Raw genomic sequence first — 13,753 nt, 5'->3', positions numbered from 1 at the left:
TACGCTGGGTGTTATAACTTGTTGTAAACGCTCCCAATATTTGAAATAGAACTTCTGCCTGATACCGGCTGTTAGAAACTCAGAAACACATCGGGCGTCATTTACAACTCACAAAATGGCCAGGGTGTAGAGCAGGCCTGGTGTTGTGAAACTACAAGCCCCAGCATGCTTTACCAGTAGAAAGCCAGTCTATAGCTGGAAGGGCATGCTGGGATTTGTAGTTTCACAACACATGGAGAGCCACAGGTTGGCCAGCCTGGGTGTAGTCTGAGCAATATGTAAACCTTTTTGGTGGCACTGCTTGCCTCAGTTTGTTCAGGTGCTTCTAGGTTATTCAACCCCTTCTTAATCAATCATGCCTATTAAATATATATATATATATATATATATATATATATATATATGTAATAGCTATGGATGTCTTGAAGTGCCCTCTTCATTGCTGCAGGGAAAGCGAGCAGTTAACAGTGCCACCCAGCTCTCAGATTCGGGTAACAGAGGGGATCCCAGGCTAGGAAGGTGCTATCCACAGTGGATTGCCTCTTTAATGTGCTCCTACTATTGATCTGCAGCAAATTCCACACTTCCCTTGTGGTGCTGAAATCTCTGCAATCTGTCGGGATTTCTGCCCAGAATCAGCAAGTGTCCTCTCCAGTGGTATCATGTGCCAGCTATCCCCACCCTAAGTGATGGAAACCCCAGGATATGTCTCTATACTAAGAGCCATCACGTCGCTGAGGGAGAGAACCTGCTTTCTGTACTGCAGCCAGAATCCCAGCAGACTGCAGCAATCTCAGCACTCAGCCTATCGATTATACGTAATGATGGTAAACTGTCTTTAACACATTTAATCAGTTTTACGGGTTTACTAGTGCAGTGATTCTCAGCTCTTCTCCCAACAATGTAAATGTGTATGTTAGACAGAGGAGCTGCAACAACAGAAAGGACGTGGTCATGCCATGCTGGGGCGTGGTCATGCCACGCTGGGGGCGTGGTCATGCCATGCTGGGGGCGTGATCATGCCACGCTGGGGGAGTGACCGTATCACATTGGGGTGTACCAGGTCCTCTATGCTAAGTGCTTCTGAAGCACAAATTGGGACAGTCCCCTAAAAATTGTGACTGTCCTGCCTAAGTTAACACAGTTGAGAGGTTTGGTACTATGTCATTTAAATTTAAAAGATCAAATGTTAATGTTTGGCCGTGGGGATCACCGAAATAGTCTAGTATGGGAAGAAAGTGGGCAAGTGATTATTTGCATATTGCCCGCGAGGGGCTCAGACTGAGACCCTCCCCATGTCACACCAATACATTACATCTGGTCCTGTGGTAGTAATATTCTCACGTGATGAGCTGTGCGTTGTCATGTGGTGTCTGTGATAGGATCTTTCCCCTCCATGACAGGAAGGCACGCAAGGTGATGTACGGATTCTCCGACACGTTGCACTTATCTCCCGCCGTCCAGACCTCCAATCCAACCAGTGCGATGCGAATATTCAGAGCTCTGTAGAACTGGAGAAACAATACTTACAGCCTTCATCATTATAATGTGTATGGGATAAAAGAGCAGGACTGACCGACCAATAATTAGTTGTAAAAATACAATGAAACGGTCTACATGTGGATTATACCAGAACGTGGCCAACGTCCTATCCAGATTAATTACTATGCATATTAATTACTTTGGCACAATAGCGCATTGACAAGGTGTGTAATGATTTCATGATTACAGCAGAACATTCCCGCTAAAAGCCGACACATTTACTGGCAGTTCTGCTCCCACAATGCCTGGTTCTTAGTTTCTGCTTTGCACAGCAGTTTGCAATAAGCATTTGTTAAATGGTTTCATTTTACTAACCAAAGTAGCATTACATCTAGCACTGATATAGTGTACAATGTTTAAGATGCTTCTGCTTCTCATATACATTGGCTTCAATTGATAAAAAAAGGTTTAAAGAAGAACACCACCCAATGTGGATGGTGTTAATTAGGACTTGTACCTTGTCTATATAATTTGTAACTTCCAACATCTTGCGCTGAGTACGCTCCAAGTCTGAATCATGTTTCTGAAACTGAATGTGCACAATAAATGTAAATCAATACAATGTTTTTCAGCTATCAATTCCTGGAAACATGTTACATGTTATCGATCATGGCTATTGACTTACAAAGCATTATGTATTTCACAGGCGTCCCAAGCTCACTGACACCTAGGGGTATATTTACTACACTGGGGGTTTGAAAAAAATGGAGATGTTACCCATAGCAACCAATCAGATTCTAGCTGTCATTCTGTAGAATGTACTAAATAAATGATAGCTAGAATCTGATTGGTTGTTATAGGCAACATCCCCACTTTTTCAAACCCGCAGTTTAGTAAATATACCCCTTAGAATCTGACTTTTAAACTTCCTTTGTTTCACTGTTATTTACCCTTACTTTACCCTGACATCTGTGTTATTGCTGGGCAAACAGTGAGCTCGGTGTCTGCAGTTGGCCAGAAAGGAAAGTAAAATCTGACCTAGGAGTCATTTTACTAAACTGTGAGCTAGAGAAGCCCAACTCCACTTATTGCACGGCTAATTTATGACCCAACTCACAGCACTGTGAGGAGCAGCGACCAACAGTGAGTAGCATTCAGCAAAGAGCAAAGGGAAACAGCAAGGAACGGACATAATCCTTGACAAAAGCTATTATTCGGTGGAGCAGCTGAGATAATAAAGATATAATCCTGAGCCTAGAGCTGTGAAATGACACGTTCTTTGCCCCCTTGTAAAGGAGATGCTGTACATAACCCCCCTTTCTATGCAATTAAACTTTATTTTAAAATTGTTTATGTGTCTTTTTTTTTAACTTTGGGTATAATGGACAGAGGGCTATCATTATACTGAGACCGATGAGGTAGCGAAGTTATCAGTCCAAGGGGCAGATTCTATTAGCACCAGAGTGTTTCGCGACCATTTGGGAGACACTTTGCGGTGGATATTTTTACAGAAATATCCGCTCATATTTCCTCGCTCCCCATAGAGATATGAGGAAAAATGAACAGTATTCTAAGAAACATTGCAGCTAATTGAATCTGCCCCCATGTGTCCCAGATCCTTGTTAAGTGCCCAGCCCCAATAGCCCAGGGGTGACGGACAGAGCCCCAGGGGTATATTTACTAAACTGCGGTTTTGGAAAAGTGGAGATGTTGCCTATAGCAACCAATCAGATTCTAGCTGTCATTTTGTAGAATGTACTAAATAAATGACAACTAGAATCTGATTGGTTGCTATAGGCAACATCTCCACTTTTTCAAACCCGCAGTTTAGTAAATCTAGCCCCCAGTGTTTTTCAATCCCCCCCCTCCCATTTCCACCCCCTCCACAGAAGTACCAGCTCTGCACTGCACCCGCCTGGGGCTATACTCTGCCCAGCTCCTCCCTTCCGTCTGTGTAAGCTGCTGTTTCTCCACCTATGCGCCCACCTTGTACCCCGGCAGAAACTGAAGCACACCTCAAGTCCAAAGTTATATCTGCCCTGTAGGCCACTTTGAACTTTACAAATGACATCCAATGGCTCTATATGCACGCTAAACTCTTAAAGAGGTCCGAAGTAACACCTTTAATAAAGCCACATAAATGAATGCAACAGGAACATTATTATACATGATTAGCTTTAAATTTACACTTCACAAATATAGAGGGAAAAGTAAAAACGACAATACTATACTTTAATACATAGTGCAATGCAAGTGTTAGAATAGAAATTCAAGGCAACAGAGGTAAAGTTAATCTGAGTAGATTTTAGCTGCATTTAGAATTTGTTTACATATACAATACAATGCAAATATACACAGAAAGACCAAATAGACGTAATATATTATTTTTACCTTGGCAAAATACATTCAACTAACTATATTCATACTAAGTTATGTGGTGGTAATAAAGGTCAAAGGTCATTCTGACATATGAAACACCAAAACGGCTTTACCTCGGCGTAGTCGGCAACTAGGTAAAGTTCCACACATCTGTCTCCCTCCGAATCCTCTCTCTTCACCTGCAGGACACACAAGAGGTCTGCTGCCAAACTGTAGCAATAATGGGAATTTAGAAAATGTGCAGGGCCACGAAAATCACACTAAAGATGGCAGATCAGTGATTTCATGAGTGTGATGATGGGAAATCGAGGGGCACTAAGCAACAATTTTAATAATGTATTATACTGAATTACTAATGGTTTTAAATCTGCTGTTTGAGATTTTGTTGCTGATTAAAACAAAGATATTTAAATGTTTGAGAGATAATTGGTTAGAAAGTTATTTTCTTGCTAACCCCAAGTAAGAATTCTTCACTGTTCGTGGTCCTTTTGGCCACCGGGGGCGCTGTTCCATTAGAACATTCAATTTTACTATGTCTGAAACAGCTATATGGCAGATGCCAGTCATGCTACCAGTTGTTAATGTGGAAAGAAAAGCAGTGTTGTGTGTAGAGTGACTTGTTCATACCTTTATCTAACAAAATGAACATAGGACAAGTTATGCATAACATGTGTTTTTCCTAAAATTTCCATTCTCCCCAAAAATTTTAACCAAAATTTGTCTCCCAAAATCTAGTAGTACCACCGTTGTCCCTCCTTCAGGTCTCCTGCAGTTTACCTGATACTCATCCTATACTCCCAATACCCTCAATGTATCATCCAGGCCTCTAGGCCTGGGCAAGGCCAAGGGAAAGTGTTGGGGAAAGTTCAGTAGCCCCGAGCTGAGGACTCACTGGTTGTGATGAGGGAGGTTATTGGAAAATTTTTAAGGAGACTGGAATGAGCGAACACTCGTATAACTGTACATGTTATACTGTGCATCTATAAATGTGTGAGTGGAAGGTGGCAGTTCTTGTCGGAGGTGAGAATGAACATTCTTTATAGACAGTAAAGGCAGCAATGCCACCCAAGTGTAAGAAAACTTGAACACATTAGCTTTAATTCTTATCAAACCCAATATTAAAAATACTTGTTATAAAAATAAACTGATTAGCGGAAAATTGGAAACTTCTCACTATAATTGTCCACTCTTTTAAGGCAAAGTAATGTGGCACGATGGCTCAGTGGTTAGCACTTCTGCCTCACAGCACTGGGGTCATGAGTTCAATTCCCGACCGCGGCCTTATCTGTGTGGAGTTTTTATGTTCTCCCCGTGTTTGTGTGGGTTTCCTCTGGGTGCTCTGGTTTCCTCCCACCCTCTAAAAACATACTAGTAGGTTATCTGGCTGCTATTAAATTAACCCTAGTCTGTGTGTTGGGGAATTTAGACTGTAAGCTCCAATGGGGCAGGGACTGATGTGAGTTCTCTGTGGAATTAGTGGCGCTATATAAATAGATGATAATGATATAATAAGAGGGTCAATAATAATAATACAAGCAATGAGAGATCCTTCAGCTGGCTGCATCTACACGTCCTCCAGTCTACGGAGGACAGATTTATTTGAGGACATGTGGAGGACAGATGTTGCATCTCAGAGTTTTACAAGAGCAGAGAACTCTTGGACTTGGACTGTACGAATGACTCCAAACATCTGTACGGCGATATCACATGGTCAACAACCTCAGGGGATGTGGTTTGGTTTGTTTAGATATAATCGCTGTGTCGGACAGTCACGGGCCTGGAACATCAACTTCCAGGAGAAAATCACTAACTAATGAAAAGAATGACACCAGATAACAGACCTCTCTCTCCTACATTGATCTCCTGGGAGCGTAAACCGAGGGAGAACTATTTAGCTGGGAAATATCATTTCTAAGGGGATATCATATAACAGGATCTGCTCCATTTACACTTTACTACAGTGCAACCAGGTGTCCCTGTTACTTTTACTATGTATATAAAGTGGTTGGGTTTGTTGCTGTCATTTAAGCCTGATATGGAGTTATTACAATAAGGCCTGTTCTTGTCTTTATTTTTGATGCTGTTGCTATCGCTGTCTATGCAGATTACACAACGCTCACCCGATGATGATGTTGGTAGTTGAGGCTGGAAACATTCTGCGCGTTAGCCGTTACATGTCCACATTTCCCTCCATTAAGACTTAGAAGTTCTGCTCTGTAGATGAGGAGTTTATGACGTTCCCCTGGCAGCGGCTCCACCACGTAACTCAGATTATTGCTTAGTGTTATAAGTCCCCTGTAGACACAAGAAGCGCTGCTACATTATGGCGTAATTACTGTTGGACAGGCCAATCATTTCTCTATCTCTTGAGTCAGTAATATTTCAATCCAACATAATCTAGTATTAACCCATAATACCCCAACAATTCGAAAAAGAAAAGACAATCCACAAGAAACAATTACAAAACATGACCAGACAGCATTTTATAGAGCAGAGACAACATGTGCTATTGTGGAACTATAAGTTTCAGCATGCCATCCAGGCAACCTGTGGGTCTCTAGCTGTTGTGGAACTACAAGTCCTGATATAGTGAAAGATAACATGTTTAAAAACTAGATGTGGAGCAGTTATGGGCAGCAGGGGGCAGTAAGGCCCATGCAGGCGTCAGAGCCCCTAGCTCATTGCCTATTATTCCTTTTCTCTGTTTTATTACCCATAGGCCCCAGCTCCTATTCTTTGCTAAACTTCACCTGTGGTACCAGGTCTCATTAAATAAGAATTTGGTCACCAGGCATCGGCTCGTCATAAGTTAGAATTAGACTGAACCTGGATTTACTCTTTGACTGGAGAAGCAGACTTCTGGGCAGCACAGTGGCTAAGTGGTTAGCACCTCTGCCTTACAGCACTGAGGTCATGAGTTCAATTCCCAACCATGGCCTTATTTGTGAGGAGTTTGTATGTTCTCCCTGTGTTTCGTGGGTTTTCTCCGGGTGCTCCAGTTTCCTCCCATACTCCAAAAAACATACTGGTAGGTTAATTGTCTGCTAACAAATTGACCCTAGTCTGTGTCTCTCTCTCTCTCCAAGTCTGTGTGTATGTTAGGGAATTTAGACTGTAAGCTCCAATGGGGCAGGGACTGATGTGAGAGAGTTCTCAGTACAGCGCTTCAGAATTAGTGGCGCTATATAAATAAATGGTAATAATCATTTGACCTCCACCACAACATGTAAGGAGGGCCTGCTGTGCTAGCAGCCATCTGAGATCAGAGCAGGAGGGGAGTGCAGTCTGCACCACATCATCTCCCTCCTTCCTCTGCAGGAAAGCTGTGCGATTCCTGCTTACTTTATTAAAAGAAGGTGAGGATTTTTTGGGCCTCGGTGCGCTGCATGCTCTGTTTTTGGTTCCACAGACCTTCTCTATCAAGGGGCACATTAGAACTAATAGACACTACAGGTTTATATTAAAATGTTATTACAGATTGGTGAAGGTTAGAGGGCTGCACATGCGGCCGTTGAAAAGTATCAGGTTGCCAATCACTAATGTGGGGCTCCCTTATGTTTAAAACTAGGGGTTCATTTTGCAGTCTCCTTGGTAACAGAAATTCTCTCTACAGATTGGAGTGTTCAACATATGGGCTGTAATGTCACAGACATTTTTAATTCAAATAACATGACAATGCTAAGTTTAAAAAAAGTTTAAAAGAGGAGGGTTAATAACCCATTGACAAGTTATCCGGAGACCTGTATTTAGCTGCAGAGAGGGAAGATTCATCTCTTACCTTAATCCTGAGCAGGTGCTGATTGCCACAATGGAATCTTTCTGCCCACGAACGACTCCATGGTAATAACAGTGGTCCTAGTAAAACAGAATAATTGTTTCCAAATGAACCACTCAGTACAAATGTTGTGAAAAACGCTATGTCATCCTATTAATAAGGGCTATATTAAGACTAGCTGTTAGCATGAAATAAAAACCACCAGATCACCTATATATGCATTTTTGTATTTCAAATGATCACTCCTAATACTCTTTCCTTCCGCATGGTCACTCATTTGGGTTTTAAAGCAAATAAAGCTGTCTTGTTGGCTCCTATATGCATAATAGTATCCACACTGTATGTATTAGGTGTTTGTGTGCTTTGTGGGGTAGCTGTACTTTATAATACATTGTATCTCAGGCCTGGTGTCTAACTGATGTCCATTCTTCACCAGCTTCCTCTGCAGATTGCTAGGCAATTGCTGATATAGGAAGATCAGGAAACAAGACTGATCAGAGATCAGGCAGTGCAGGTCAGGTTCACAAGCGGACGGGGCTGGTAAGGGAACAGACCGTGCAAAAAGAGGTGATCGGGACATCAATACTGAAAAAGACACTAGTATGACAACAATAAGAGGGAAGCAGCAGTGCATGAAAAGGACGGTATGACGCCCAATGGCACAAATTCTGGTGAACATCACTGAGCATGATGTGTCGTAATTACCGACACCAATAACCCAGTGCAAAGCCCGTTTCCATGGATACAGATGATGCCAAGAAAGAAAGGTACATTATTTACAACCTGCCTGTCAAATGGCAGCAACAGTGTGTTCAGATATTTCAACAGCTGATTTTAGGCAGTAGTCCTATATTAAGCTGTGTAAGCTATTTCAGTAAGTTTTAGTATCCAGCATCATGATGTCAATTAGCAAAATTAATTTGGAGTGGAGTTATCCTTTAAAGTGCTTAAGAGTGAATATATTTTAATGATAACATTCTTGGCATAAGGGTGCTTAAGTGGGCACAATATAATGTACATATATCTAAAAGTGAACTAAAACAGTACTGCATAGTATAGTATGGGCAAAAGCAAGGTAGCATAACGCTGAAATAACAGGATACGGAGAAAAGTGGTTGTGCAGAGTGTGGTCAGCTATATTTCGCAGAGTTGAGTGGGTTTGAGTGATGTTACAGCAGAGGAACGCTCTGTAGCTCTAATCTGTACTTAGTATTAGTTTAAAAGAAGTAATAAAACCCTCTGAAAAAAGAGGAACTTTAATGTTCCTGCCGCTACAAGTTCACAGGCTAACACAGGTCACTTCTGTAAAGAAATCCTGCAATTATATATCAGACAGATAAATTGTCTCCATACAATAATGTCAGACATCTCCGTCAGATCCTACAAGACAGATGAGTCTGGTCACTCGGAGTTTGTTTAGGGCAAAAGAATTCAACATTCTAATACAGGACAATGAACATTGGGTTCTTTCTCTTCAACATTCTTATATATATGTTCTCACTTCCGCTCCCCTGAAGCCCCAATCCGAGCTCCCTGGGTGATGTGGGCTACATTATCTCACCCAGTAAAATTGAACCCCTTCCCGCTGATATAATAAACATAATGTGGGGGGAATCGCATAAGACAAAGACATGGTTGTATTAACTGTAATTTTCCCAGAGGCTTGAGGCGGTTCAGAGAGACTTAAAGCGGAAACTCTCACAGCTGGTTCTCTGTCAGCGCTGCTCACATATAACACTTTCCTTTGTATAGTCACACTGCAAATGAATTAAGATGAAAGCGCTCGAACCATACAACACTGTCTGCACCATGAGTAATGATTATGTGGTGTTTAATGACTGTTTCTAGAATCAGTCCATAAATGTACCCTATAAATAGTATTGTTATATTTTCTTACAGTCATCTTTTTAAGAAAAGGCAATTAATACGTAAATATGTATTTCCAATCATTATATAATTCTCTCATCACACAGTATTCCGTAGATTGTGGCAGAGATCTTGTCAACAATGTGTAATCAGTAAAATTAGTCTTTGATAACGAGCAATCCAAAATTTACAGGGGTAAGTGCAGGATTTTGGATGAGTGGGGGACTCAGAATATAAAAGATTATAGCATAATGGGAACTATCAGAGGCAAACACGTAATTTTCATAGCAACTATTCCACTCTTTCTTTTTTGTCAAATACAATGTCCCGTTTTTTTCAAAATGTATGCAAATCATACATATACTATACACGCAAGACCGGTATATATACGAATCCAGCTCTAAGGGGGTATTCAATTGTTAGCGAGTTCGCTAAAATACTCGCGCTCGAAAAATATTACCGTTAATACGGTAATTACTCGCTGGATTTCAGCTCACAGCTCCCTGAGCTGCGAGCTGAAATCCAGCAAGTAAATTACCGTATTAACGGTATTTACGCGCAGCTTACCGTTATAACGGTAATATTTTTCTAGCGCGAGTATTTTAGCGAACTCGCTAACAATTGAATACCCCCCTAAGGGCTAGATTTACTAAACTGCGGGTTTGAAAAAGTGGGGATGTTGCCTATAGCAACCAATCAGATTCTAGCTTTCAATTTGTAGAATGCACTAAATAAATGACAGCTAGAATATGATTGGTTGCTATAGGCAACATCTCCACTTTTTTCAAACTGGCAGTTTAGTAAATATACTCCTAAGTGTTTCATTTGTCAATCCAGCTGTGGACCCAGATCTACCTGTCAAATATTCACATCTCCCCTTGTATGGGCAGTTTTACTGTTACTGCCGGGGAAAATATTATTTTAACTTCTAGTTATCCCTCCATCCCCATTTGTTTTTTTAATAAGGATCTTTGGAAAATAAATTACAAATATAAAGCGGATTTGACTTTGTAACCACATTAAAGACACTCAGCAATATCCCAGCTGACGGTTGCATTTTTTTAAACAAATGAATTTGCATGAAGAGAGCATCTGTGCCAGTAGCCAAGTGTCTGGTTGTCTCTATGCCTGTCCTCCTCTAACCTCTTTGTCTGTCATGTGACGACTAATATCTGCTCGTTCTATAAATAAATATGGGATCCCGATGTATTTGCAGGTCCAAACAGGCCACAGTGAGAAACAGAGAGCAATGACTTTTCACTCTTGACCTACTTCCCAATATCACACAGCCCCAGGCACAAGAGAAGTGTGTCAGGAAACAGAGAAAGGGATTACAGGTCAAACCGAAATGGAACAAGAGTTTATTTGAGGTAGGAAATGGATCAGCTGCAGAAAAATATACAAAGCAGGCAGAATGGATAGAACAAGCCGCACATTATCCGGGACGTCCTGTGACCGAGCTGTAAAGCAGACATGTTTTGATGTACACCAGAAGAGGAGCTGGTGGTGATAATGAATCCAAAAACAAATAATAGCTCTCACAGCAGGATGTTTTGTGTCGTACAGAGTGAACAGACAGAGTTTAGAGATGTAAACAGGGGCATTACTATGTCACATATTGCATACTTGCCAACTCTCCCTGAATGTCAGGGAGACTCCCTGAAATAGGGGTGATCTCCCTCACTCCCTGAAGAGTCTGTCATTCTCCCTGATGCTGAGCCAGTACAAGACGTGGTTGGCTTTGTTATCTGTGGCATGATGACACAGTTCACAAATTGTGTCGTATGTCCATGTATTGATGCCTATGGAGGTGGCCATTTTCATGGAGACCAAGATTTAATCAAAGATTGACAGGTAAGACAACATGACTTCAGTAATGGAGACAGAAATGTAAAAGACACTTCAGTCTCTGGAGATTCATTACCTGCTTTTCTTTAACGCATAGTTGCCTACTCTCCCGGAATGTCTGGGAAACTCCCGCGAGAGCAGGGCAACCTCCCGGTTCTCGCCCCCGCAATAGACAAGTGAAGGGGGGGCGGGGCTTAATGACGTAAATATTGTCATCTTAGCCCCAACCCCTGCTGTAATTGGTCAAAATTGTAACAATTGTTTAAGGGGCAGTCCAAAAATGATGTGATTCATCAAGCCCCGCCCCGCACGCCCCCTCCCCGGGATCTCACTGAAGCCAATGAGGAAAAGTTGGCAAGTATGACATATTGTGGATCAGTTCACTAGGGACCAATGACATCACTGTCTTATTCAGCAGTAATCCATGGAACACTCAACGGCTCCACGGAACACTCAGCGGTTCCGCGGAACACTCGACGGCTCCGCGGAACACTCGGCGGCTCCGCGGAACACTCAGCAGCAGCTCCACGGAACACTCAGAGGCTCCATGGAACACTCAGCGGCTCCACGGAACACTCAGCGGCTCCACGGAACACTCAGCGGCTCCACGGAATCCCAAACATAAATATTACCTAGGGGGGCAACTAAAGTTTCATTATAGTTCACTAACAGTTCACTAATAGTGATTTATCTCTTCTAAGTTGCCCAAAAGTGGCTGAATTTTCTACGAGCCAGACAACTATTCTTTTTCTATACCAATATGTTATTTCCCACTATGGCTGTCAGATAACTGCCTTTATAAAAAAAAAAAAGTACCATGTTAGTGTACTGTATATGAAATAAGGCACAGTATTAAGATGGTAAATGACTAAATGAAAATTAAATTAGAAATTAAATTTGGTCATTTACCATGGCACCTGTCTGTAAGGATGGGAACTGATGTTTTCATTGAAAATGGGAGTTTATATAGGGTGCCCGCTGTATTGTACAGATGTGGTGGAATAAATAAATACCCTGTTTCTATGCTCTATTCACCCACTGTATAGTGCTGCAGACTTTTGTGGCATAACAGAAACAAATGATAATATTAACAATATAAATGTCTCACACATGACCCTCATCATTCACCACCTCATACCGTCATTTTGGGTGTCCGAATTATAGGACTGTCACTGCGGCTGTAATGAGTCTCTGTGTAATTCACGTGGATCAGTTGTCTGCAAAAATGAAGCATGAAAACAAAGAGTTAATTCTTATCGCCATGACACTGTACACAAATATCCTCTGCATCAACCAGTTCTGCTATTGTTCATAGTGGGTCCATAAGCTACAAACAGAGGGAGGAACATTTTGTGTGCTGAACCAATATGCAGCCTCTAGATTCACAAGGAACTAGTGGTAGCATTTAGCCATGAGGTACAACGTTTCTCATGCCTCAGTGATGTCACTATATTGTCATGAATATGTCATCCCCCAATGGCTGACTGTTCGCTGCAAATTGCATCCTCCAGCCCGCTTCTAAAGTATTATTATTATTATTAAAAAAAAATTTTATAGGGCGCCACTAGGTATCCGTAGCGCCGTACAGGGACAGACAGAAACACGATACAGGGTGAGACAGCACAGTACAGTTAACAGAAAGCACAGTAACTCAGAAGCTCAATGAACAGCTAGATTAGAGGTGAGAGCCCCCAGCGGGGTAGAGACAGGGGCCGGAGGACCTCACGGAGGAGACAAGGAGCTGGAGAGCAGAGTTAAGGTGGTGGAGAACAGAAGGAGAGGAGGAGCGTACAATCTAAGGGGAGGGTAGGACGGACAGAGACACAATGGTAGGAGGAGGGAATGGGGAGAGCGGAGGCAGAGACGGAGAGGGGGGGGGGGGAGAGAATGAAAAGGTGGGAAGTAGGAGGGAGACAGGAGAGGGAGGGGGGTAGGGGGAGACTGGGAGGAGGTCAATGGGTGGGGGACTGAAGGGCTTTAAGGAAGAGGTGGGTTTTAAAGGCCCGTTTGAAGCTGGACAAGTTGGGGGAAGTTCTAATGGAGCGGGGGAACTGGTTCCAGTGGAGGGGGGCAGCGCGGGAGAAGTCTTGGATGCGAGCATGGGAGGAGGTAACCAGGGGGGAAGAGAGGCGGCAGTCATTAGCCGAACGTAGAGGGCGGGATGGAGCGTGAATGGAGATAAGGTTAGAGATGTAGGGAGCAGTGGAGTTGGAGAGGGCTTTGAAAGTAAGAGTGAGGAGCTTGAACACGATTCTGTAGGGGATGGGGAGCCAGTGGAGGGATTGGTAGAGGGGGGAGACAGAAGAGGAGCGGCGAGAAAGGAAAATGAGCCGAGCGGCTGCATTGAGTACGGAGCGAAGGGGAGCGAGAGGAGAGATTTGGGAGACTGGGTGAACTCCTGGA

At 42.6% G+C, this 13,753-nt stretch overlaps 1 protein-coding gene across 1 annotated transcript in view; it reads right to left on the bottom strand.

The window, feature by feature from the left end:
- The window catches only part of ADAM19 (ADAM metallopeptidase domain 19), a 53,342-nt gene that overhangs the window by 20,184 nt on the left and 19,405 nt on the right, over positions 1-13,753 (bottom strand). The window contains exons 4-9 of the mRNA XM_075210151.1: positions 12,489-12,567; positions 7,640-7,716; positions 5,982-6,156; positions 3,975-4,040; positions 2,000-2,071; positions 1,345-1,511 (exon numbers count right to left, since the gene is read on the bottom strand). Of these exons, the coding sequence (XP_075066252.1) occupies positions 1,345-1,511; positions 2,000-2,071; positions 3,975-4,040; positions 5,982-6,156; positions 7,640-7,716; positions 12,489-12,567 (636 nt within the window). The remainder of the gene's footprint in view (positions 1-1,344; positions 1,512-1,999; positions 2,072-3,974; positions 4,041-5,981; positions 6,157-7,639; positions 7,717-12,488; positions 12,568-13,753) is intronic.

This window comes from Mixophyes fleayi, chromosome 4 (genome assembly GCF_038048845.1).
Source record: "Mixophyes fleayi isolate aMixFle1 chromosome 4, aMixFle1.hap1, whole genome shotgun sequence".
Classification (NCBI taxonomy): Eukaryota; Metazoa; Chordata; class Amphibia; order Anura; family Limnodynastidae; genus Mixophyes; species Mixophyes fleayi.
This window is presented reverse-complemented; position numbering and strand designations above follow the sequence as displayed.